Source organism: Myotis daubentonii, chromosome 1 (genome assembly GCF_963259705.1).
Source record: "Myotis daubentonii chromosome 1, mMyoDau2.1, whole genome shotgun sequence".
NCBI classification, from domain to species: Eukaryota; Metazoa; Chordata; class Mammalia; order Chiroptera; family Vespertilionidae; genus Myotis; species Myotis daubentonii.
In genome coordinates this window covers 225,080,005-225,105,545 of record NC_081840.1, presented here as the reverse complement: position 1 = coordinate 225,105,545, position 25,541 = coordinate 225,080,005, and the positions used below count along the sequence as shown (strand labels likewise).

General features: G+C 46.1%; 1 protein-coding gene and 1 non-coding gene across 2 annotated transcripts; both read left to right on the top strand.

Moving 5' to 3' along the window:
- The first annotated feature begins 911 nt into the window (after positions 1 to 911).
- Positions 912 to 22,111, top strand: LAP3 (leucine aminopeptidase 3). Its single transcript, XM_059675000.1, has 13 exons — positions 912 to 1,070; positions 3,589 to 3,704; positions 5,105 to 5,159; positions 5,609 to 5,714; positions 6,785 to 6,944; positions 8,255 to 8,419; positions 9,906 to 10,064; positions 12,807 to 12,931; positions 14,206 to 14,294; positions 15,127 to 15,229; positions 19,059 to 19,138; positions 20,731 to 20,840; positions 21,555 to 22,111. The coding sequence occupies exons 1-13, from the start codon at positions 969 to 971 to the stop codon at positions 21,742 to 21,744; spliced, it is 1,560 nt and encodes a 519-aa protein (XP_059530983.1). The 5' UTR covers positions 912 to 968; the 3' UTR covers positions 21,745 to 22,111.
- Positions 22,112 to 23,996: 1,885 nt separating this feature from the next.
- On the top strand, positions 23,997 to 24,124 carry LOC132225162 (small nucleolar RNA SNORA11). The gene has a single exon (XR_009450803.1). It is a non-coding gene; the product is annotated as a small nucleolar RNA SNORA11 (small nucleolar RNA).
- Positions 24,125 to 25,541: the final 1,417 nt, after the last annotated feature.

The window sequence follows — 25,541 nt, the reverse complement described above, 5'->3', positions numbered from 1 at the left end:
GAGAATATAGGTGACTTCTGGAGAGTTTGCTGAGTTTATGATGCAACTCTTCTTTAACTATCTAAAGGAGGTGGAAGCCAAAGAGGACTGTCATTCCTGACTCTCAGGAAAGGACAATCACATCTCTCTGGGGCCAGCCCTCTTCTAGACAGTCTCTCCTTTCTGAGACTCAGACCAAGGCAGAGACTGCGCACTTGGGTTCTGTACCCGCCTACCCACCCCCCCCCCCTGAGCTAGAGCCAAAGACCCAGTTAAAACTAGGATCAGGTGTAACATGTAGGAAGGCCTTCGGATGCCTCCTTGAGCTAATGTTCTCTGAATTGCATTCAGCCGTGCACTTTTTTACCACACAATATTTTAAACACCGTTAAAAAAATAAAATGTATTAAAACATTGAGCACTACTCACAAAGTTCCTGTCTTCAAAACAGTATTTGGGGTAACTGCCCTACAAAGTTACACCTTTGGACCAGATGTAAGTTCCAAAAAAACTGAAGAAAACAAAAGGTCAGGAACTAAAAAAACAACTCTGTAGGAGCCTCATTCCTACAATAAGACCTCTACTGTACAGCCACGTGCATTGCCTATTTCCCGGTGTTCCCCGGAGCCCCGCTTCCATCCCCGCACCTCCTTGCCTGAGAGCCAAGACCCCGCCCTCGCTGGGGCGCTGGGAGGAGAGCCCCGCCTTTCCGAGCCCCACGGCACGTGCACGCGCGCGATGGCAACCTGATCCCAGCCACAGCCTCGCGCCCATCTCCCCGGACCACCCAGGCCTTCGGGGCAGACCCGCTCGCCCCGCCCCCACGTACCCGCTCCGCCCCTAAGGCGCGCCCCCCCCCGGCCCGAATTAGAAAGCCCCGCCCCCCTAGCGCGCGCCCGCCGCCCCGGAAGCTCCGCCCCCAGCCGCGCGCCCACCCTCCATTCGCCACGTGCTCGCCGAAGGGCGGTGCTGGGGGCCGAGCCGAGAAGATGTTCTTGCTGCCTCTTCCGGCCGTGGGGCGAGTCGCCGTCCGACGTCTCGGGGTGAACCGTTTCTGGAGCCGAGGTTTCGGCACCGCAGACATGACGAAGGTGAGAGGCGGCGGCGGGATCCGGGGCCGCCCCAGGATGCCCTGCCCGCGGGCGACGGGGGCTGCGGGATGGGTCGAGGTCGCGGTGAACCCGGCTTCTTCACCGAGTTGCCAAAATGGGCACAAAAGAAGAGGTCCCTCCCTTGGCAGAGCTCAGTCTGGGCACGGCCGGGGGTGGGGGCTGCGAGCACCCCGCGCATCTGCAGCCGGGCTTGGGTGCTGGGGTCCGCACTCCGGGCGCGCGAGCATGGCCCCAGCTGCCATTTCCTGGGCTCCCACCGTGTCATGCCCTTCATTATTTGGGTAGTCCTCGCAGTAACCCCGGAAAACACGGTGCCGGTGTTGTTCCCCCCTTAGCTAGGAGGGAGCCCAAGTTTGCTGAGGCGAAAGGTCATCTAAGGTCCCAGAGTTGGTCTGTAGGGCTCACCACCCGACCCGGTCCTCTGCGGCTGAATTCGGCCGGGAAAACGTGGGTAAGCTGCCTGCGGGGTTTCCTACGGGGACACAACGCCTCTGGGGAAAAGGGCTTTGCAGAGAGACCCATCTCTGCGTGAGATTAAAAGGAGAGGTCTCCGGGAAGAAACGCCTTCTCCACCCAATTGAACTCGAAACGATTACGAAGATCACTGTTGGGCTGTGGAGGACCTGGGAAGGGGAGTTTATGGGTGGGAGGTGCATAAGATTGGGAGTCCAGAAATAAGCGACTGTCCCTGGCGAGGAATGTTCTAGAAAGGGCTTGGGCTCGGGGCTCAGGTTGTGTCAGATGGCGGGGGGACCAGACGCCTGTCCATGCTCTTTCCGGTACCCCGCGACCACGTCCTCCCCAGGTAACACCGCTGTCGCGTCTCCAGCTCCCCACTTGGTTCCATGGGATCCCAGGAACAGCCGCCCTAGGAAAGCTAGAACCTGCAAAGGTTACCAACGCCAAGGAAGCCCGCTTTCTTGGATGAAAGGACACGACTTGGTCTGAGTGCCAGTGTGATTTTGTAGAGAGGAGGGAGGCTGAGAGGAAGGTGTCAGGGTTCTCGCAGAGCTCAGTTGCGCCCAGGCTAGTATGTCAGACCAGGTTTTGGTTTCCTCCTCTGTCAGGTGAGAAGACTGCACATTCGTTCCATCTCTCAGAGTTGCCTCCAGGCAGAAAACATGTGTAAAGTCATAACTTGCCGGGCAAAGGCAGAGAGCGATTTCTGTGTTTATGTCCTTATTTCACTTACCTGAGGCCCGGGGGGGGGGGGGGGGGGGGGGTGAGTTGCTTGGTGTTGGGCAGGATGCTCTGCTCCTGCCCCTCTCTGAGAAGTTGCATCCTTTCCCTCTTTCAGTCTACGACAGTGATGGCGAACCTATAACACGCATGTCAGAGGTGACACGCGAACTCATTTTTTTGGTTGATTTTTCTTTGTTAAATGGCATTTAAATATATAAAATAAATATCAAAAATATAAGTCTTTGTTTTACTATGGTTGCAAATATCAAAAAATGTCTATATGTGGACACGGCACCAGAGTTAAGTTAGGGTTTTTCAAAATGCTGACAAGCCGAGCCCAAAAGGTTCGCCATCACTGGTCTATGAGCTGGGCCAGAGTTCTTAGTATTGGCAGGTGCAGCCATTGGCTGTCCTGGGGTAGCACCCCTGCTTATCCGAGATTTGCCGTTGAAGGTTGTAGGAGAGGGAAAACTTCCTTTTGCTCTCCTGGGTCCTGCGGCTGGACCGAAGAATTAAACAGACATCAGATGAACAGGAGAAAAGCAAACAAGTTCTGTTTGGTATTTTCGTGGTTATGGGAGTCTTCGGGAGGAAAATAAAGACTCCAAAGCCTTTAGGCCCCCAAATGGATATACCTTTTTAAACAGAGAACGAAAAATTGTGGGGCAGTGATAGACAAAGGGGCTTGGGCTAGGGCAGTGCAGTGTGACACCGTGACTAGGAAATAGGTGGGGGGAAAGTATTGGAAGAGAAGGGTGATTTTAGTAGGTTTGTTTATACAGGTCCATTCTGCTGTCGACTCCCAGTCTCTGGGGATAACAGTGTCCTCTTGCTAGTACAGAGAGAGCACCTTTCTCCTGGGAAATTTCATGGCCTGCTTTCGGGTAGAAAGTGGGAGGTCAGAGAGCCCCTCCTATGTCTGTCTCCCGAGTACCGGTACCTGCAGCTCAAAGCAATATGACAAGTTCGGCATATTGTGGAGCGGCGTGTTCTGAACCCCTCTGACCTGGTTGCAGATGGAATTGGTTTTTTTAAACAAAACACCTTTCTGCTCTTATTTGACCGTGAAGGAAGGCCTTTATGTTGTGAGAACCCTTGGGAAAGGACCATGAGGCCCCAGGATACATAGTAATTCCAGTCTTGCTTGGCAAGAATTGGAAACATGTAGGCAGCATGTGAGTGTAGCTGACTCCCAGTACTACCTGCTTTTTTGGTTTTGTTCTCTCTGATGGGGACACAGTTTGCATGGAATTATTTGCTCCTTCTGGAATTTGGGGATCCAGATTAAATCCCCCCCCCCCCCTCTTATTTTCAGGGACTTGTTTTAGGAATCTACAGCAGAGAAAAAGAAAATGATGTGCCACAGTTTACAAGTGCAGGAGAGAATTTTGATAAACTGGTGTCTGGGAAGCTGAGAGAAATTCTGAACATGTAAGTATTCGCCTACAGGTTCCAGGTTTCAAAATGCCTTGAAATAAAATAGGGTATTTCTTCTGTACTCTATTGTTAGCAGATGAAAATTCTCCGAAGCATGCTGGGCACTGTCGGTCAATGAAAGTGAAAGCGGGTGCCTCTGGAATGCACTTTGGTTCCTTGTGCTTCATTATGGGTGGGTCTCCAGTGCTGGGAAGTCAGGCCACTTCAGCCATATTGCAGAGTTACTGTGAAAGACTGACCCAGAAGGGTCTGGAAAGTACCAGATTTCCTCAGTTCACCCTACGGCCTCAGATTCACTTCCCCTCACCCTCATCCTACCCCCCACCCTCATCCTACCCACCAGGTCGCCTTCCCACAGCCTCTCTTTCTTCCTTTAGTTCCCCTTTGCTTATGGGAGACCTGGGTTGCTGGCCTAGTTCAGAGCAGTCTAAGGGGGCCGCACCCGGCATTGCTTATCTGCAGTTTAGGGCTTCTCAAATGTTAGAGTACATGCCGGTCACCTGAGGGTGCGGCGAGAATGCAGGTTCTCATTCAGTAGATCGGGTGGTCCTGAGATTTTGGCCTCTCTCGGATTCGCCAGCATCTAGAGAAGGTGGAGAAACACTGGGGTTTCCCAGTCCCGAGCTGCAGGAATAGAAGTGTCAGCATAAGCCTCTGCAAGTACATCTTGTTCAGATCATAGATAATTTCTTGCATCTAATACATGTAGTCTAATAATGAGAGAATTGTCTGATCATCGGATAACAGAATTCGCACCTCCACTTAATTTTTAGCAGTCACCCACTAGCGGACAGCCTTCCCCTGTGCCTTGATGAATTCATTAATCCCAAAGCTGACCTGTTAGAGTGTAGAGCAGCCTGGCCTTCCTGACCGATAACTTTCAGCATTGCCACCTGGTTGGTTTGGGAATTGCCTGGTATCCCACTTGCAGATTAGCCCCCATAAATGACCTCCCACCAAACACACTGCAGTCAGCCTGGCCCCTGAGGCTGATGTCTTTATTAAAAAGAATTACGATTCCGCTCTCCTCTGCAGCCACGCATTGTCCATCCACGGCATTGCTTTCTGTATTTGTTTTCAAATAAGTTGGTGTTCACTCTAATAATCTATATGCTAAGTAGTTTTTGAGCTAGAATTAGAAGTGCTACATCTGAGAAATCTGGCCCGAGAAAATTCTGTATTTTGATAAAAACATAAGTGCAGCAAATTCACAGAAGCAGCAGAGTATTATTTTTAATTTAAATTTTTATTTTTATTTTTGGCAGCAGAGTATTTTAATAATGTTAAATATATGCAGTTGAAAATTCTCGGAAGCATGCTGGGCACTGTATATATCACTTCTCAAAGGAACAGAGCAAACTAATATTTTAAACAACTATTTCTTCTTGTTTCAGATCTGGACCTCCGCTGAAAGCAGGCAAAACCCGAACTTTTCATGGTCTGCATGAGGTATGAGATGAAGATAGGTTTGGCAAACCGTTAGTGAGCACCCACTATATGCCAAGGACTGTGACTGCATGGCCAGGCAGAAAATGTTGTATCGGATTGTGCCCTAGTATTAAGCCTTAAGTATTGTTTAAGATTGTATAGGGGTGACTTGCTGTCAGAAAGTATCGCCTCTCCTGTGTCGCTTAATCTGTAGTTTCTTTTGTTTGCTGTGGGGGTTGGGGCACTCTTACATAGTAGAATTATTTACAGGATTGTCCTCACCCTCTACTTTTCAAACACACATGTTATGAAATTTAAACAAAGTACAGGACTCAAAAAACCCAGCAATCAAATTTGACGCTGATTTTACCATGTGCTAAGGTTATGGTAGGTGACCTCAGAGACCATTCCCTGTGGAAAAGAATGCTTTAAAGATAGAAAGTGGCTGATTTTGTGTGTTTCTGGAACAGGACTTCTCCAGTGTGGTGGTAGTTGGCCTCGGCAAAAAGGGCGTTGGTGTGGATGACCAGGAAAACTGGCACGAAGGCAAAGAAAACATCAGAGCGGCGGTGGCAGGTGATTTTCCTTTTAAGGTTTAATATTGGTGGAGATTCCTAAGGATCTGCTCTTTAAGGTTACTCTGTCTCCCCTCTTTTGGTCCCCAGACCATCACCACCCCTACCACGTTCACAGAGAAATAACTCATCTGCATGCGCAATTTCCCTTACCCAGCGTGCTTGGCCTTATATTAGATACAAACGGGGAGCTTGTGGAATTTTATTTTTATGTTTCTTTAGCTTGTGTTTGGAGGTTTCATGGCCATTTGTTCATTCCCACAGAATTGACCTCAGAGATTTTATTTTACTAGAAAGCTCTGGTGTGTTGATTTTTCCCCCTTTTCTAATGCCACTTTAAGCCACACGGAGTCATCATATTTACAAATCAGAGAAAATAGATGCAAAGTGTGGGGTGCTTGTTTATCACTAGTTGCCAAAGGCCCCAGCTCCTCGTGTGGCTGGTTTACCATTGAGGTAGGTGCCTTTAGTCCCTGCAGAGCTGAGTGGCAGGCCGAGGCCCTCACTGCAGACGCTGGTTAAGAAGCTGTGAGCAGCATTGCTGGGGTGGGGAGAATTAACTCCATTGGTCTTTGGCCCCCTGTGTATCATATATGCTTGTTCAATGTACTTTCAAAGTTCGTGGTGCCTGGTGATGTCATACTTTTGATTTGGGAATTTTGCTGACCTGATCTTAATAAAGTGCTGCGTTAATAATGGACTTCGCCCAGTCCCTTGGATGTAATTTCCATCTCATCACTTTGTCATTTTTAATCTGGCGAGTTCCTGGTGAATAGGACACTTGATTCATCAGGAAATCCTGGTGTTTCAGAAGTAATGCTACTTAGTAATCAGAGTAGCTCTGTGAGGAGCCAGACCAGTCATTTTATCTGTCAGCCTGTCCTCCCTGACCTCGAAGGTGTGTGCACACCCTCCTTTTATCTCAGAGGCATGGAGGCTCCCAAAGGCCAAGTGTCAGAGCTGGGATTCGAAGCCCGGTCCTGGTGTTTTCTCGGCACACTGCACCGTGCCTCTGCTATTCACGTTGTCTCTGACTGACTCCGATTTTCTGGTTCCTCTGTCCTTACGAAGCGGGGTGCAGGCAGGTTCAAGACCTGGAGATCTCCTCCGTGGAGGTGGACCCCTGCGGCGATGCCCAGGCAGCGGCGGAAGGAGCAGTGCTCGGTCTCTATGAGTACGATGACCTGAAGCAGAAGAAGAAGGTGGCCGTATCGGCGCAGCTGCATGGAAGGTGAGGGAACGAACCATGATTGGGGTTGCATTCCTGGTGTCTGACAGCCGGGCCTCCTGGACATGAGCTGCCTGCCTTTCAGTATCGGGCACTGCTGCATGGCCTGTCTGCCATCTCCGCCGTCACCTTGGCCATTTTAAGAGTATGGTGCCTATCCCCACGTTCTGCTCCTGGCTTTCGTCATGTGCGTGTCCCCCCATTACTCCCTGGCCCCTCCATGCTTGCTGATCACTAGGAAACCACACCGGGTTGGCTCCCCAAAGAGGAGGGAACAAGAGACCAGGTCCCAGCGGGTTTCAGCCCAGACAGTTCCCATTTCACCAGCACCTGATGGCACTGTGCTCACCACCGGAGCTACACAGATGAAGGGATGCAGTGCTGGCCCTCGTGGTCTCCCGGAAAAACTCACCTCTCAGCAGATTATTGAGAACCTACCACCTTCCAGCTCTGTTCTGGGTTTTGGGAAACAAGGTCCCTGCTGTCAGGAACGGACCATGTGAGCCCTTCAGGAGATGGTGCTGTGGAGTGGGGATCTTGGCACAGCCTGGTGGTTGGCAGCTATGCTGTCGTGGTTAAGAGTGAGGGTTCTGCGACCCATCAGCGTGGCTCCCTCACTTACTGGCTGGCACCTCAGTTCCGGGCCCAAAGTCTCTCGGTGTTCCGTTTTCATTTGCTTAGTGTCATCGTAATTCCGATTTCATAGGGCTCATGACGATCGAAAGGCACAGCTGGCGAGTAAACCAAACGATGAGCTCTTGTTCTAGCCTTGCTGCTCACATGAATTCCTACTGTGCACAGGAAGAGCTGGGGTCGAAACATGGCCACATCTTCTCTCTGTTAAAGCTGATTCTTGCCCTCTGGTGGGTTGGCGTTCGGAGCCCTTCTCAGGCAAAAATTAGGCAGAAAGGCCTTCAGTTCCCCATCAGCATTGAGCGGTACGTCCTCTACAGTTAGCACGCAGAGCGGCGTCACTGCTGATGCAGAGAAGGGGGACGGAATGGCCTTGCTGTGGAGACCTCTGTCATCAGCTTGGATGGTGGACCAGGGCCTCCAGACCCATCAGTCCAACCCCTTTTTTATGCTGATGAGGATTCTGGGGTGACATGCTCACCTGGATCTCCCAGCTCGCACAGTGGGGGCCATGTTTTCTAGCTCTTTGCACGCGCCCATCAGCCACCCTGGGTCAGATCCCGGACAGTGAACCCAGTCCCCCGGGCCCACCTCTGTGTAGGCTTCCTGTTTTTACAAGCTGCGACATGTCAGTGTCTCCAGAGGTTGTCTGACAGTGACCCTGTACTTCCTTCCGCCAGCGGTGACCTGGAGGCCTGGCAGAAAGGGGTCCTCTTTGCTTCCGGGCAGAACCTGGCACGCCAGTTGATGGAGTCGCCTGCCAATGAGATGACACCAACCAAATTTGCCGAAATCATCGAGAAGAATCTCAAAAGTGCTAGTAGTAAGACAGAAGTCCACATCAGGTAATTCAGGATGATGTCTCAGACTCACAGGAAGCTACAGCCAGGAGGAGCAGGGGTGCAGAGACCCCCTTGGGAAACCACAGGGAGCAAAGGGCAGCCCGCCAGAACCAGGAAGGGACAGGTGGGTGTAGTCTAACCCATTAAACTAGACACTGCGCCAGACCCACTCGGGTGTAGGCGTGTACAAACCAAGGAAGTACAGTGCTTCCAGGAGGGCAGCCCTTTCATAAAACATCCAGGGCTGAGTTTGTGAGTAAAAATCCCCATATGATAATGTAGACTTGCTTCTTTTGAAGTGGTTTTTTTATTGCCATACCTCCCATTTTTATATTCTTTTTTTTATTTTTTTAGTATATTTTTATGGATTTCAGAGCAGAAGAAAGAGGGAGAAATAGAAACATTAATGATGAGAGAGAATCATTGATTGGCTGCCTCCTGCATGCCCCACACTGGGGATTGAGCCGACAACCTGGGTATGTGCCCTGACTGGGAATCGAACCCTGACCTCCTGGTTCATAGGTCAACACTCAACCACGGAGCCACACTCGCTGGGCCATTTTTTATTCTTTTCCCTCTGAAATTCGGTGGCCACCTCTCCATAATGCAGTCCTACTTTAATAGTTTCAACGAGTAGATAAGCAGTCAAGAGGAGCATTCCTTGGATATGGCTGCTGCTGGTCGGCCTGAAGGGGTATAGGATTTCTCCCGGCCTAGTTACAGTGGATAGGAGGCAGTACAGAGCCCTTTTGTACCCCAGCCCAGAAGAATAGCGATGTGGCCTCTGCAGTCTGATTGGCACACAGGACTGTTCCCGTTCTGTTACCCTGTTGGTCCTGTGCTTGTGAAGTCATAAACAATCAGTTTCTCTACTGCAATCGGACATCTGGAACTGGGATTGAAAGCTGAGAAATAGTGTGACAGCATGGAAAAGACTGGATTCCAGCAACTGTAAAAACACAAAGAAAGAGGATATATTTATATAAACAGAAACAGTAAAGTATAGCTTTGCTGTGTTTTTTGTTGTTGTTGTTGGTTGATTGTCTTTTTTTAGAAATACCAAAAAGTAAAGCAATGGACCCCTAACTATCTTTAAGTACCCTTTATGGTCTCAGCCTTATCTGTACACTAAAACTTTAAAAATATGTGAGTAGGTTAGTGTGGGGGGGGGGGGGGCAGGAATTATTTATTGATTATGCATTATTATCTGACATTGTATTATGTACCAGGGATGAATTCTAGTAGTAATTCTGTAGCTGATCTTTTGAGGGAGGTGTAATTGACCTAATTTTATAGATGAGGAAACAGACTCAAACAAGTAATTTGCCCCAAAATGAGAGCAACTAGAACATGTTAATCGAAGCACTGATGTGTGCATATTTTAACAGCTTGTACATTAGACTTTGTTAAACATGGATGAGCTTTTTCTGAGTTATTTTGAAATAGAGACAACAAAATGTATTTACCTTTTCCCCTTTCTATCCTGTAGACCCAAGTCTTGGATTGAGGAACAGGAAATGGGATCATTCCTAAGTGTGGCCAAAGGGTCCGATGAGCCTCCAGTCTTCCTGGAAATTCACTACAGAGGCAGCCCCAATGCAAGTGACGCGCCTCTGGTGTTTGTTGGGAAGGGAATTACCTTTGATAGGTAGGTCTTTACGGTATCTGTGCTTTGTGTTTTGGTGAATGCTTTGCATGCACTTGTATTATTTGATGTTTGGTTGGTTCGCTTCCAAAGCATAGTGTTTGGTCATCTCGTATATGTTCACTTTGTGTATTTTTTTATTTTATTTTTTTTCATATATGTTCACTTTGAATGTGTTAAGTTGCCATTTATAAAATGTTTACTGTGTATCAGAGACTGTGAGTCATTTTACATAGATTAGCCCTGACCTTACCCCTAGGAAGTAGGCACTGCGGACCTTCTACAGGTAAGAAATGTGCTTATTGGTCATTGGTGTGTCTTTAGTGCAGTGTCTGTCAAATCTTTTGCTCTTCTTAGAAACGTTTTTTAATAAGTGTATTCTGGATGCAAGTTCTTTTTCAGATGTATACATATTGAAAATACATTTTTCCTATTCTGAGGCATGCCTATTCGTTTCCTAAGTGGCACCTTTCAAAGAGTAGTTTTAAATTTTGATGAAGTGTAATTTATCCATTTTCAGTTTTATCCATTTTCATTTTCAGTTTTATCCATTCTCAGTTATAGTTCCTGTTTCTTTTTACATTCAAGAAATGATTGCCAAAGTCTGTATGTGTTTTTCTGTAAGTCTTATGGTTTTAGCTTTTAGGCTATGGCCCATTTTGATTTTTTGTGTATGGTATGAATGCATTGAGGCTCTTTTTCTCCTTTTTTCTTTCTATGTGGATATTCATTTGTTTTAACACCATTTGTTGAAGAGACTATCATTTCCCCATTGAACTCTGCCAGTACCATTTTGAATCAATTGACCATATAATGGTTGGTCTATCTCTGTTCTGTGTCCTTCCATCAGGACCTTGTGACCAAGTATCTTGATTAATGCTGCCCTGTCCTGAGTCTAGTAATTGAGTCCTCCAGCTTTGCTCAGCTATTTCAAAATGACGCTGGCTGTGTCCTTGGCAATCTGCATATCAATTTTAAAAATATATTTTATTGATTTTTTTACAGAGAGGAAGGGAGAGGGATAGAGAGTTAGAAACATCGATGAGAGAGAAACATTGACCAGCTGCCTCCTGCACACCCCCTACTGGGGATGTGCCCGCAACCAAGGTACATGCCCTTGACCGGAATTGAACCTGGGACCTTTCAGTCCACAGGCCAGCGCTCTATCCACTGAGCCAAACCGGTTTGGCTTGCATATCAATTTTAGAATCTACCATTTTTTCATACACATCTGCTGGGATTTTGATTGAGATAGACTTTTTATAAAATAAAAATTTGGTAGTTGTATGGGTAATGAAATGAGAGGATAAGACTGATATAAGGAGACCTGAGTATGTAGGGCCATGACACACATCTGAATGACAGACAGTGGTAGCCTCAACTAGGATGGACGCAGTAGAAAAGAAGTGGATGCGTTCCAGAGAGATCTAGAAGATGAGCAAAGATAACTGCTGCTCTTTGGTTACTTTATTTTTTCATTTTTTAAAAATATTTTTTTATTGATTTCAGAGAGGAAAGGAGAGGGAGAGAGATAGAAACATCAATGATGAGAGAGAAGCATTGATTGGCTGCCTCTTGCACACCCACTACTGGGGATTTAGCCTGCAACCCTGGGCTGGGAATCGAACCATGACCTCCTGGTTCTCATAGGATGATGCTCAACCACTGAGCTACACTGGCCGGGCTGACTGGTTACTTTAGAATGAGAGTCCTACACATAGAGATTGTAATTCCCAGAACAGAAGTGGCCTTGAGAAAAAAGTGGCGTGTAGGTGGGACACCTGATGAACCAGCGTGCTCCCTTTGCCCCCAGGGGGCTGTTCCTGGACTTCTTGGACCAAGAATGTGTTTCTTATTCTGAGTCCGTGGGTAATCATTCATTCTAGGTGTAAGCGACAGCCTTCTCACTGTCGAGTGCTTCTGCGGTGAGTGAGAATTAGGACCTGGTTTGTTATGAAAGAGACTTCCGTGCAGGGAGTAGACCATTCAGAGTCACCAGGGCAAGTCGGCAGCAGATCCCAGAACTGGAAGTCGAAACCCCATCTCTGCCCAGCGTGCAAAAAAGCAAGTGCTTTCTGAGTTCACACATCCAAAGCAGAAAGTCACTAGTTAATTATAGAGGCCTATTTGGGAAGTGGTTTCGGTTTCTTGCTGATTGAAACCCTTGTCAGCTCTCATGTGTGAGCGCTGTCCTCGAGGCTTTGGGTCAGCACTTTCCTTTGCTGGTCCTGGTTCCAGTTGCATTTTGCCATTAGCAGGACCTAGCACACCTTGGGGTGTTGGAGGGAATTGTTCTCCCCGTCCTTCTGTGGGGTAAGACCCTCCCAGTCTTCTATGAGCTTGTCGGCTCTCCTTAATAGTTGGTGACTTTCAGGACCAGTGAGTTGATTTGAGTCATAAAATTTGCTGAAGAGACAAATCTATGTGGGGCCAGGAGTTAATGAGCCAATACTGAGGTGGAATTGAGTTGCGTTGATTACACGATGTAGTGTTTTAGGGGCGCCATTTAAATTTAATTCAAATAGAAACAAAATGAGCTAAGACCCCCGTCTGTAGTTTTATAAGGACTGCAATATCATCTTTGAAAATGTTGTAGTCATTCAGATTCTCAATTAGAAATTTGAATTTCTCTGCCAGGTAGATGGTGCCTTTGTGTGGTGGCTAACCCTCAGTGTGTGTACTCTTTTTTAAGACAGTGGCCCTCTTCTCTGTGTTAACATCGCACGTTGTCCTTTCCCCCCATAGTGGTGGCATCTCCATCAAGCCTTCTGCAAATATGGACCTCATGAGGGCTGACATGGGAGGGGCTGCCACCATCTGCTCAGCCATCGTGTCCGCTGCCAAGCTCAGCCTGCCCATTAACCTCATTGGTGAGTGGGCCAGGGGGTGGTGGGGGGTGTCCTGGAAACCAGTCCAGTGGTAGAACTGAGATAACACACATGGTTTCCTCTCAGCCGAACAGATCAAGAAACGGTTTTGAAATAGCTTTTCATCCAGCAGAAGCTATTTAGCTGGAATAAGTCTTTCTTGTCTGGACTGATTGAGTTAACTGTACTTTGCAATCATGGGCTGTAGCTAGAATAGATTTGTTTTACTTCTGCAAAAAGTGGTTAGCAGTCAGGGGTACATCCAGTCAAGTTTGTGGTTTCCTCCAGCAGAAGGTGCCCAGTCGTCAGGGTGGAAGGACATGGTTGATCATTTAGTGACTACAGCATAGGGTTGTGGCCGATTAAAATGCCACAACACACAGGAAATGCTTGAAACTGAAAAAGGGCGCTGTACATGCAGCTCTTGGTGCAATACACGATGCCAGAATCAATGCTGGGAGTCTGCCATGTTTCAGAGAAGTGGGGAGGAGGGGAGACCTGCCCAGTGTATCACCTCCGTAGCACGGAAATTAGAATGGGATCCAGGTCTGTCTGACATCCCCCAGCCCCCTTTAATATCACAGTCCCCTTTTTTTGCTAAAGTGTAAGTAGCAGACATCCTGACTTATCACCCCTGAATACTTCAGCATGTGCTCTTAAAAAGGACATTCTAGGTAATGACAATATCATTATTATTTCCAAAGATCGATACAGTAACCTAATTCAAATTTCCCAGTTGTCTAAAAAATGTTCATTGTGTGTGTATGTATACACACACCTATTTATTTTTTGAAAACTAGGAGCTAGAGAAGGCTCACACACTGCCTGTGATTGCCATGTCTCTTTAATTTTCTTTAATCTAGAACCCTAACCTGCCCTTTTTCCCTCTCATGACATTGGTGGTTTTGAAGGGTCCAGGTTCCAGGATTTGGATTAATTTGGTTGTTTCATGATAGAATCAGGGTAGGTGATGTGTTCTGTTGCTGATAGGTATGTCACTTGGGTCATGGATGATGCTACATTTGATCACTTGGTTAAGGAGATATGACCTCCTTAGAAGCCTGCAAGTTAGAGTAGATCAGAGTCCTTTTCATGGAGTTTTCTAAAGATATAATTTACCTGCAAACACATCAGAGTAAAGTAACGGCTGTAGATGAATGACGAAATTTAAGAGTGGCATGGCATGCCTCCGATGGCCCGCCAGGGGCATCTCTCCTGTGGGTGGCATATTTGGACGCAGCACATTCCACGTTCCTTCACTTGTTTTTTCCCAATAGGTTTGGCCCCTCTCTGTGAAAACATGCCCAGTGGTAAGGCCAACAAGCCTGGAGATGTCGTTAGAGCCAGGAATGGAAAGACCATTCAGGTTTGTAAGTGGGAGACGCAGCCCTCCCCGTGCTGGCGTTCCTAAGGGAACCCCCAGCAGCCTCACAAACGCACCGTGAACGGGTGCAGAGTGCAGACTCCATGCAGGGGGGAGGTGTATTCATTTCATGAGGCTTTTCATGCAAAGTCAAAAGTATTTCTTTATGGGAATTCTAAGAATGTTTTCCTACCTTATTCCTTCTACATCCTGTCAACTACACACACAGAATACCGTGAATTTGCAGTGAGCCCCTCAGAGCACAGCAGAGCAGTGAAAGTACGGCTGTTTTTTTTTAATGCACCCGTGCCATGATCAACTCTCTCCATGTAGGTGTGTGTGGGGAGGGGGGCGGACACTGTCCTGAGTCACGGGCACTGCACTCTGGGCACATGGGTGTACACACGCTGCCCATAACCATCGGGCCTCTTTGAAAGAAGGGAACCTGTGTATGTAATGTTGTTGAAGCGGCAGAGTTCTTGGGTTTGGAGGTTCAGGCTGCCACCTCGCTGTCATTTTCTTAAACTCTTCAGCTTATTTGTTTTCGGAAATCCTGAAATCTTTACCCCTTCTGTTAGAAACTTGTTAATCTAACGGACCAGATACTTTCTATTGATTTCAGCTTCCAGAGTCATCAGCTCTGGTACAGGGGCTATTAACTTATATTTGCTCTTCAGATTAATCATATGCCTTATTCTAATTGAAGTTGAAGTAGAAGCATGTTTTTGAAGCTCGGTGAAAAACATCGCACCAGCTCTTTCTCACTTTTGAGCTGAGTGTCTAGTTTCGATGTCCGTGCTTGTGCTAACACTCTCTTTTACCTTCCTCTTTGCAGGTGGATAACACCGATGCCGAGGGGAGACTCATCCTGGCCGACGCGCTCTGTTACGCGCACACCTTTAACCCAAAGCTAATCATCAATGCCGCCACCCTAACAGGTCAGACAGCTGCTCGCCCTGCCTTTGTGTGAGGAAAGTCTCCTGTGTTGGCGCAGAGCACACGCTGTGCTCAGGGCAGGGTTTACTGAGGTTTGCATTCAGGGATCTTTCACCAGCGCAGTTGTGTGGCAGTTATAAACTGCTTTGAACGTGCCAGACTGTAGCTTTAAAACAAGAACTAACAAGTGGGTCAGATCAGCCCTTCCAGAGTGATGTCTAAAAACAGTATTGAGAGACGTTTTGTTACGACGACCATTTGATACAGATCTGAAAAGATAAATCCCCAAATCAATCGTTTTTTGAAATTAATCATGATGTGTCTGATGGCACTGAGCTCTCTGAACTGTTTGTACTAGACGTTATACAGAAATAAAAACATTGCGGGGGGGGGGGGGGTAGCAAGATCCTCATTTAACGGAGCCAGGGCCGTGTGTTGTGAAGCGGGTTGGCTTTAAGGCCAACCCAGGGTGACTCCCAGCTGGGCCCCTTACTAGGCCGTCAGCCTTGGGCAAGGTACTTGACCCCTTGAGCATCAATACCTGAGGGCACGTCTGTTTGCCCAATTGTGAAGGGTCAATACCTGAGGGCGCGTCCGTTTGCAGAGTTGTGAAGACTGGAGGGAGTTTTGGGCAAGCCCCTTTAAGATAGCGCCCGCATAGTGGGTAAATTCCTGAGGGGCTGACAGCGGGCCTGGCCTTATTGCAGAAACCCTGTGTTCATACTCGTTCATCCAACAGTTCTCTTTCTGGGGATTCATTCCGTCTGTGCCTCTTTGAAGATTAAAATTCAGAACATTTTTCATCCTTCGTTCTTATTCTTCCCCTGGTCATGTGAGCCTGCACTTTAGCAGAGCTCTTCGCCCTCTGTGTGGGTCTGGCAGTGGTGCACAGATGTACTGCTGAGTCCTTTCTAAAGCTGGCAATAAATTATGTAACTTCCTAGTCTTTGTTTCCCTGTTCAGTTCAGCCAACGCTTTAAGCTGAATGATGAAGGTGCTGGGGTGGGTGTTTGGGAGCCATGATGAGGTGGGTGGTAACACATCTTTCTGTAAATGAGGAATCACAGCCCCCTTTCTTTCCCAGCCTGAGGGTTTAAGAAGGTTTGAAATTGAAAGTTGCCCCAGGTAACTAAGGGCAACCTACTGGGTGAGCACTCAGACCTCCTTGGCCATTGCCTTGGCTGAAGGCTGTGTATAATTCACTTCAGTGCCCCAAATACTCACTGAGTTCCTCGTAAGTTTGAACTGGGGTTAAAGGGGAGAATGAGAAACAGTTTCCAACCCCAAGTTCATGGCAGAAGGAAGTACATAGTCTTTAGAGAGAGCGAATCTGATTTTAAAACTTGATCTCTTCCTAATAGCATGCAACTTTGGACAGTTACCTCATCTGTAGAAGAGGTATAATAGCCCCTTGTTCATAGAGGGGTTTCTGAAGTATATTAAAATCATCTTTAGAGCCTGGTCCCAGTTGGATCATCCTATATATTAAAGAGCTAATATGTTAATTAGACCGAACAGCAGAACAACTGTGCGGATGACATTCTGGATGAAGCCGGGGCTGTGAGGGCCGAGCCCCTTGCACGAATTTGGTGCATCAGGCCTCTAGTATTAAATATCAAGTTATCATTTTCTATTCCTTTAAGAAAACATATCATGTTCTTGTTTGAGGTTCGTGCTTATCTTTCTCTGAGACATTTAAACACTGATGCAAAACTTTTGGGGTGGATAGGAATGTTTTGAGGACAAATGTATCAGTATGGAAAAACCACTGACTTTAAAACTAAAGTATTAATGAGTGTGTGTACCCCAAGTCACATAGGCAGGGATTAGCCAACACCTGTCATAGTAACTGGTATACAGCGGGTACATATTTAACTGTTAGTGGCTGGGGTTAGAGGTAGGTCAGAGCAGATGCGAGTGGCAGTCAGCAGGTCCTCTGACAGCTGAAGTTGCAGGTGACCAGCATAAGCAGCTGAGTTAAAAGGAGCGTGGGAGCCTGTGCAGCTGGGGATTTGAAGGGCTGGGAGGTCAGGCACCTTGTCTGAGAAGCACTGGGGTCTGATGGAGGAGGCATCACCGAGTGGAAGGACGCGCATCCCAGCAGCCAAGAGCACACGTGTGTGGGGGCTCATGGGGGCAGCAGCGGTGAGTGGGATGGAGAAGAGCACATTTTGGCTGGGGGGTGCAGTGGGTGACCCGTGAGGCCGACATGCTGATAGGTGCCAGACCCAGGCTGGCCTTGGCGTGTTGCAGGGTTCTGTCCTGAGCCAGTGCAGTAGGAAGTACTGAAGAGTGTTAAGCATGGAGACAGTAAGGTCATGTTTGTACATGAAAGGGACCCTCCTGCAGTGTCAGAGTGGACTGGAGAAGGGCCATTGGGCTACTGAGCGGTGTGTAGTTGACTCCTGTGGATGTGTAAATGTGTGTTTTAAAGATGAATATCACAGTATCTATGGTTGGCTTCAAAATCTGTTGGGTATGGGGTGTAGATGAAACAAGTCTGCTATGAGTTGATCGTGTTGATGCTAGCTAATGGGCACCTGTGTGTTCATTATGGTATTCTTTTTACTTTGTGTATATTTGAAATTTTCTACAAGTTTTGTTAAAAGACTATTATAATCTAGAGGTATATGATGGTAGCAGTCATGGTGGAGGGAAGTGAACATAGGTTTGAGAGAATTGGGAGGGAAAGGGTAACAAACCTGAAAGAACAAATGACCCAAACAGACCCAAGTTGCCAAATGTCCTGCAGAAGGCACAGGGGTGTCAGACACTGAAGGGCTGCTCCCTTCCCTGGAAAGAGACAGTTTAATCACTGTGGTGCTGTGTGTGGTCAGTGACATTAACCACATTCACAAAATGAAATGATGGCTCTAAACTTTATTTCTGAAGTCAGCCAATAGGACATAGCATTGTTGGAGAAGAAAACAAAGATGAAACAAATGAATATGATAAAATAACAGACTTTTTTTTAAAAAGGCATCAAACTCTTGTAGCAGATACTTACTGAGATGTGATTTGAAATATTGAAAAATTAGAGATGCCTCAGTACCCAATAAGTAAATTTTGGTATTTCTACTCAGTGGACTTTTGAAATCATTAAAACTACTTTCAAACATCCTATATAATAAAAGGCCAATATGCAAATCAACCAAATGGCCAAATGACCGGTCACTATGATGCACACTGACCACTAGGGGCACATGCTCAATGCAGGAGCTGCCCCCTGGTGGTCAGTGCACTCCTGCAGGGGGAGCACCGCTCAGCCAGAAGCCCAGAGCCGGGCTCACAGCTGGCGAGCACAGCGGCGGTGGTGGGAGCCTCTACTGCCTCTGCTGCAGGCGGGCGGTAAGAAACGAGGGGTCCTGGACTGTGAGAGGGCGCAGGCCAAGCTGAGGGACCCTCTTCTCGCCCCCACCCCCCCATGAATTTCGTGCACCGGGCTTCTAGTTTGTTTATAAAAGAGGAATGAATCTTTAAAGCATAAAAGGAAGAACATGTATTTGGACATATACAGTGTGGTCTTAATTATGGTTTTCTTTGTTTAGAAAAAATCTGAAAGGAAATATTAAAAAATGTGATGGTTATCCCTGAGATGGGGTTATTGGTGATATTTAATATTACTTCTTTTGCATTTTTCTCTAATAATTGAAGGTGAATTGTGGCTTGAGAAATGGAAAGCTGTATAGTGTAAGGATTTCCTAAGGTTATCTATTTTTGGAAATGAGGGGGACATTTAATAGGGTTAGAGCTAAAGTTTTGGTGGGAGTAGCAGAGAGACCCATCGTGTGTGAAGAGACGGAACATTGACCCAGAGTATGTGTCTTGCAGGTGCCATGGACATAGCTTTGGGCTCTGGCGCCACTGGGGTCTTTACCAATTCATCCTGGCTGTGGAACAAACTGTTTGAGGTAGGAATAATACATAGAGACCTAAATTGTGGAGATGGTTATTCTAGCCTTAGAATGACAAAGTTCTTCAACCACTGTGTTAGAGTGATTTTTATGCTGTAGATTTGCCTTTGAATCAAAAATGCAATAAATTTGATTCATTATGCTTTGGGTTTTCTATAAATGTCTCAAAATAATGGCTATGATACCACCCTCATCCTCTCCTCCAGTAGCCTCACAATGATGTGACAGTAACTCCCAAAATACCATGGCCATAGAGTCTCTGAGGTAGAAAAGGTAATGAGGGCAGCTTTGTAAAGGAAGTGGCCTTTAATGAATGAGTGTCATGAGCAAAGTAGGCAAGCATATAGACAGGGCTCGCCTGGTCCATGAGTAGGGGTGATAAGGATGCCTCCGGCTGTGCCTTCACAGCCAGCCTCCTCCAACAGCTGTCTCCTGTCACCACCACCCCTGTCCCGGCCCCCGGCTTTCACTCACTGCCATCACTTTCCCCTGCCAGCCTCACTCTGTTAGAGGCCGCATGTAACGCTGACCTTTTGGTGACACCCATTTTGGCTTCTGTGATAATCTCTGGTCCCTTTCTTCACTGACTTCTTTGCCAGTGTTTTCCTTTGTCTACCCCTCTGGTGGGTGTTCAGTCACGGGCCACCGGCCCTTCCTGCTGTCCACGGTCCGCACTGAAGCTCATCTATTCCGGGCGTCAGCTCGCCCCTCCGATGATTAGTCCCATCTCGCTCCCGAACTCCAGGCCCTGCATCCACTTGGCTACCAGGCAGCTCCATGTGGCACCTCATTCTTTCAACAAGTAACTGTGCCAGTAGGGAGCAAATACAAAATGTCCCTGACTACATTCTTGATGTTGGTTTAAGGTCCTAAACTTCTTTTCACCCTGAACTGCTTCCTTTTCATCATTGTCTTCTCCCCATTTGTGAACCCCCACCCCCTCCTCCGTGCTATCAGCTCAGTTGTCTCCTCCCAGGCTGGGTCGTGGGCCTCCCCTCTAGCCTCCCCTGCATCCAGTGTCTCTCTTAGCACCCACGACACTGTCAGGTTTTTAAAAATATGTAGGCAACTTTGAAAAGAATCAGAGTGGTGTGTGCAACATTATTTAAATAACTGAGACCCTTAATATTAGTCTGATGATATTAGCAAATGCCCTACAAATTTGTGGGATTGTTTTATAACATACTTGTTTCTTCTTATAATTCTTATGTAAATGTTTTAATTAATAATAAAATGATTGTGGAACCTGCTATGTAGCTTGATGTTCTAGAGCAGTGGTTCTCAACCTTCTGGCCTTTAAATACAGTTCCTCATGTTGTGACCCAACCATAAAATTATTTTCGTCGCTACTTCATAACTGTAATGTTGCTACTCTTATGAATCGTAATGTAAATATCTGATATGCAGGATGGTCTTAGGTGACCCCTGTGAAAGGGTCGTTTGACTGCTAAAGGGGTCGCGACCCACAGGTTGAGAACCGCTGCTCTAGAGTAATAGGTCAGAACAGCTCTTTTCTTCCTGCATTGAACACCCACATTCAGAGCCACGTTTACCTAATCTCTTCCAACTTGTGCCTGTTCCCTCTGTAGGCCAGTGTTGAAACAGGGGACCGTGTCTGGAGGATGCCTCTCTATGAACATTATACAAGACAGGTTGTAGACTGCCAGCTTGCTGATGTGAATAACATTGGAAAATACAGGTATGTAAATGAGCTATAAAAGTGCATTTTCCCAACCAGCATTGGTTGCCAGCGTGACCATTTTCAATTTTAGTTCTGTTCACAAAAGGTTTAACTGTCCAGTTTTCTTTTGACTTAGTGCTCATAAGCACTAATTTCTAATGTCTTTGATTTTAAGGCATTTCCCAATTGGTTCTCAAAATTTTGCATATTTTCAAATCTAAAGGTCATTTTTGACAAATGGTAAGGGAAAGAGTTGGATAATATAGGAATTCATTACCTTGGGAAAAGGGATATGGAATTTATCCTTTACTGCTTAAAGCTATGTTTAAAGCCCTGGCCAACGTGGCTCAGTTGGTTGGAGTGTCATCCTTGCACCAAAAGGTTAGATTCCTGGTCAGGGCACATACCTAGTTTCAGGTTTGGCCCTCGTTTGGGGCACATACGAGAGGCACCCAGTCAGTGTTTATCACTTCACTGTTTCTCTCTCTCTGTTGCTCTCTCTCCCTTCCTCTCTCTAAAATCTATAAACATATCCTCAGGCGAGAATTTAAAAAAATTAAATCTATGTTTGAAGTAAGTATGTGGAAGTGACTTCTGGGTTAACTTCTTAATAGGTCTCATAAGCTTGACTTTTGCTCTCTGGTCATAGACTCTCCTTAGCAAGAATGGAGGATCTTAATAAAATGTTCTGTGCACGTGCCGATGAGGTAACAACCATTTCTGTCTTTTCAGGTCCGCAGGAGCATGCACAGCTGCAGCGTTCCTGAAAGAATTTGTGACTCATCCGAAGTGGGCACATTTAGACATAGCAGGTGTGATGACCAACAAAGATGAGATCTCATATCTGAGGAAAGGCATGACCGGGAGGCCCACGAGGACCCTGATCGAGTTCCTGGTTCAGCTCAGTCAAGACAGTGCTTAGTTCAGATACCGTAAAACTCCTTCATTCCATCTTAAGTGGGCAGTTGAGCTTCAAAATCTTTTGCAATGAATGAAAATCTTTTAAAGGAAAAAAGGATGGTGTTTAAAAATGTAGAACAAAATGAAATTTCTATCCCTTGATTTGTTTTCTCATTTTTATGCAGTGATTTTAAAATGTAAAGCTAGTATCTTGCTTGGAAAACATTTTTAAGATATCCTATATATGATGATTGAATTTTTAAAAAACTAATCACTTTTCAGAGTATATGTTTTTAATTGAGGAGCAAAATTGTATTTCAGATTTGTGATGCCAGGAACATGAGTTACTATGAAGTTGTCAGAAACAATAAATCCAGCTTTTTGCGCTCCTTGGTGTGGCTCTGGTATTTCCTGATGTTTTACTACTATAAACCCAGTGATGACTATAACAGAACCCATCTCTTTGGCTTTGTTATGTGAACTAAGTGAGTTGAGGCACAAGGATAAAGGTGTTATCTCAATGTTAATCGTCACTTTAGGGCTCTCAGTGTGAGCTTGTCAGTTTATGATGAGGTACTATCACCCCCTATAGCAGATGAGGAAAACGAGGCACCGAGAGTGAACACCCCGTTCTGTGCAGATTTTGAAGACAGCTCTCCTGGTGAATCAAATCACCATGAATAGGATGTGTGCCTTTTTTTTATTTTTTTTTAAGACTTTGAGACATTTGTCAGGAAAAGCTGTTTATGGAGTTACAGTCCTTGGGTTCCATCGGACTCGACGTACATTGTTTTGTGGTTACGCCATCTCCCATTTATTTATTTAAAAAAAGTTCCATCATTTCGACGTATGTACATATGCGCTTTATGCTTTTTATTATTTATTTACCACAAGTAAAGGTCAGGAATTGTTACCTTTCTTTTAAATTTTGTTTACTGTTTCCCTTCATTACTGCTGTGTCTGTGCTCCATGTGAGTGATGTAGGTGCTTATGTGGGTGGGTTCTGATTTACAGCAAAAATCCCGTTAAGTTGTGCCGTAGGAACAGATCTCTGACGTAACCCGAGGACCTACTGTATTTTTAATATTTTAAAAACTTGACATCTCAGATGAAGTTGTGTCTAAACTGGTTTACAGACAGGGAAAGGAAATGGCCATGCATATTCATGCTATTAGAGTTAAAACCAGGCAGTAAAGGTCTTCCTCCAGGTATCCCTGTCCAGAAAGGTGAAACTGAAAGGTGGAACTACCAGCTTGTGAAAAGAAACTGAAATCATTTAGATTCCTTCTGGGTGACTGAGAAGACCAGGCAGGGATATGATGGAAGGCTTTCTATCAAAGGCCTTTTAGAAATAAAAGAACAATGGAACCCCTGTGTTTACTCGAGTGTGAGATACAGAAGGCTAGGCACAGCCCTGGGTTCATGTGCTTATCTAATCTGGTTGATGCCCATGCATCCAGCTGCCCGGCATTTCACAGACCCTTGGCTGATCCTCAGAGCCACGACCGGAGGCAGGTGGTATCTGAGTCGGTTTCAGTGAGGACTGGCTGGGCATGGTTGTGGGGAGCAGCAAACCCAAAGTAGCATTGGGTTAGAACCATAGTGTTCAAAGGCGGCTGAAAAAGGGAATCCAAAACAAGCAGCCCCACAGGCTGGAAATGTGCGTCACCACCAGGCCTCAGGCTCCCTCAGTCCCAGGTGGCTGCTGGGACAAGGCTGCAAGAAGATGAGGAAGGGGGGGAGCAGGGATGAACGTATTTTAAGGAGCTTTCACTCAAGTCCCACAGAACATGCTCCGATCATCAACCAGAGTAAGTCACGTTACGCCAGGGATTTGGGGAGATGATTAGCTGCTGAAGGAAGGGAAAAGAGGACAAGAGACTGGCAACTAACAGTCTGTGACACCACTGCGGAGACGAGGAAACTAAATCTAGTGAATTGCTCATGTTTGTGAACTAGAACGTAGTTCTAGTTTGTGAACCCAGATCAGTGGATCTGCAAAGCCCAGTATCTGAGACCATACCCCGTCTCTTGGTATGTCGGTTAGCATTGGGCTGGCCACTTCCTTGGCCTTTTCTCTACTGCCCACCATATTCTTGAACTTTGGGCTGGCTACTCCCTTCCGTCACTGAGGAAATGTTGGCCTAAACCAGTGATGGTGAACCTCTGACACGCGTGTCAGAGGTGACACGCGAACTCATTTTTTTTTGGTTGATTTTTCTTTGTTAAATGGCATTTAAATATATAAAATAAATATCAAAAATATAAGTCCCTTGGGTGTGGAGAGAGCAGAGCGCCTGAAGAATGGCTTCTCTGTGTACAACACAGCCAACAGCAACTTGGGCTTACTCCTCACAGGTGGCAGAATACTATGGCCTCCTGTGACATTACGCCCTATACATAAAAGAAAAACAAAAGAAAAAAATATATAAGTCTTTGTTTTACTATGGTTGCAAATATCAAAAAATTTCTATATGTGACACGGCACCAGAGTTAAGTTAGGGTTTTTCAAAATGCTGACACGCCGAGCTCAAAAGGTTCGCCATCACTGGCCTAAACCCTGATACTGTACAAATCACACTAGTCTCTCTGTGTGTGGACTACCAGTTTACTCTCAGATTACTGCCTGATTACTCCTGCCTCCATTTGCTTACCTCTGCTTCTATACTGGGGAGAGGTTATTTTTAAACAAATTACATCATGTCACTTTGTCTTTTCTCACTGGTAATCTATGCAACTCCCTATACACATTATCTCTTCTCAGTAATCTTTCCAAGGTAGTGTTCTCCCATTTTTTTACATGAGGAAACGTGTTTTCAACAAAATCCAAATGTGCTCTATTCTGGGGTGAATCCAAGAGAGGTACCACTAACCATTGAGGCAACTTACTCATGGTTAGGTAAACAATGGATACAGTCTTTTGAGCCAGACGTTCAAGGATTTATACTCTAAAATAATATTTATGTTGCCCAGCTGGTGTGGCTCAGTGGTTGAGTATTGACCTCTGAACCAAGAGATCAAGGTTCGATTCCCATTCAGGGCACATGCCCGGGTTGTGGGCTCGATCCCCAGTAAGGGGCATGCAGGAGGCAGCCAATCAATGATTCTCTCTCATCACTGATATTTCTATCTCTCCCTCTCCCTTCCTCTCTGAAATCAATAAAAATATATTTTAAAAAATATTTCGGTTAATATGTAATGCTTTTAAATAAAATTTTTAATTCTTAGTTTTAATAGGTAAATATTTTACCAATTCTCAATTTGAATAGGTAAATATTGGCCGACATCATCCATATAAGCAAAAACATTTGGAGTCCCCAATAAAATTTTGGAATGTAAAGAAAAGGATCCTGAGATCCAAAAAGTCTGAAAACTGCTGAAGTAGACTAGTTCCCTCCTGGGATTCTATTTTTGTTCATTCAATCAACAAAAATTTATGTCTATTTTATGCCAGACACAGTTCTAGGTGTTGGGAATCCATGTGAAGATAGGCAGGACCTGATTTCATGGCGCTTGCATTCCAGTTGGTGTATGTGTGTGTGTACGGCAGCCTAGTCAATGAAGAAGAAAACACACAAGTAATTGCAGGTGATGTGTAATGGTAAAGTGTCTGAGAGGGTGGGTCTAAGACTGAGGCTAGGAAGATGATCTCTGACCTGAGTGACTGGCAAAGGGAAGCCCCTGTCTCTGACCATTTCTGCCCTGCCTCACTCACTCTGGCCCTGCTGGCTTTTCTGTGATTCCTTCAATATGCCAGGCAGGTTCCTTCTTCAGGGACCCCTCTGTCTAGAAAGTTTTCTGGCTGAATTTTGTCTACAG

Bases quoted from the DNA above. Each gene is read 5' to 3' on its own strand.
- LAP3 (XM_059675000.1), top strand. From the start codon at position 969: ATGTTCTTGCTGCCTCTTCCGGCCGTGGGGCGAGTCGCCGTCCGACGT. The intron at 6,945-8,254 runs GTGAGGGAACGA...TCCTTCCGCCAG, and splicing joins TCGGCGCAGCTGCATGGAAG to CGGTGACCTGGAGGCCTGGC. The intron at 8,420-9,905 runs GTAATTCAGGAT...TCTATCCTGTAG, and splicing joins AAGACAGAAGTCCACATCAG to ACCCAAGTCTTGGATTGAGG.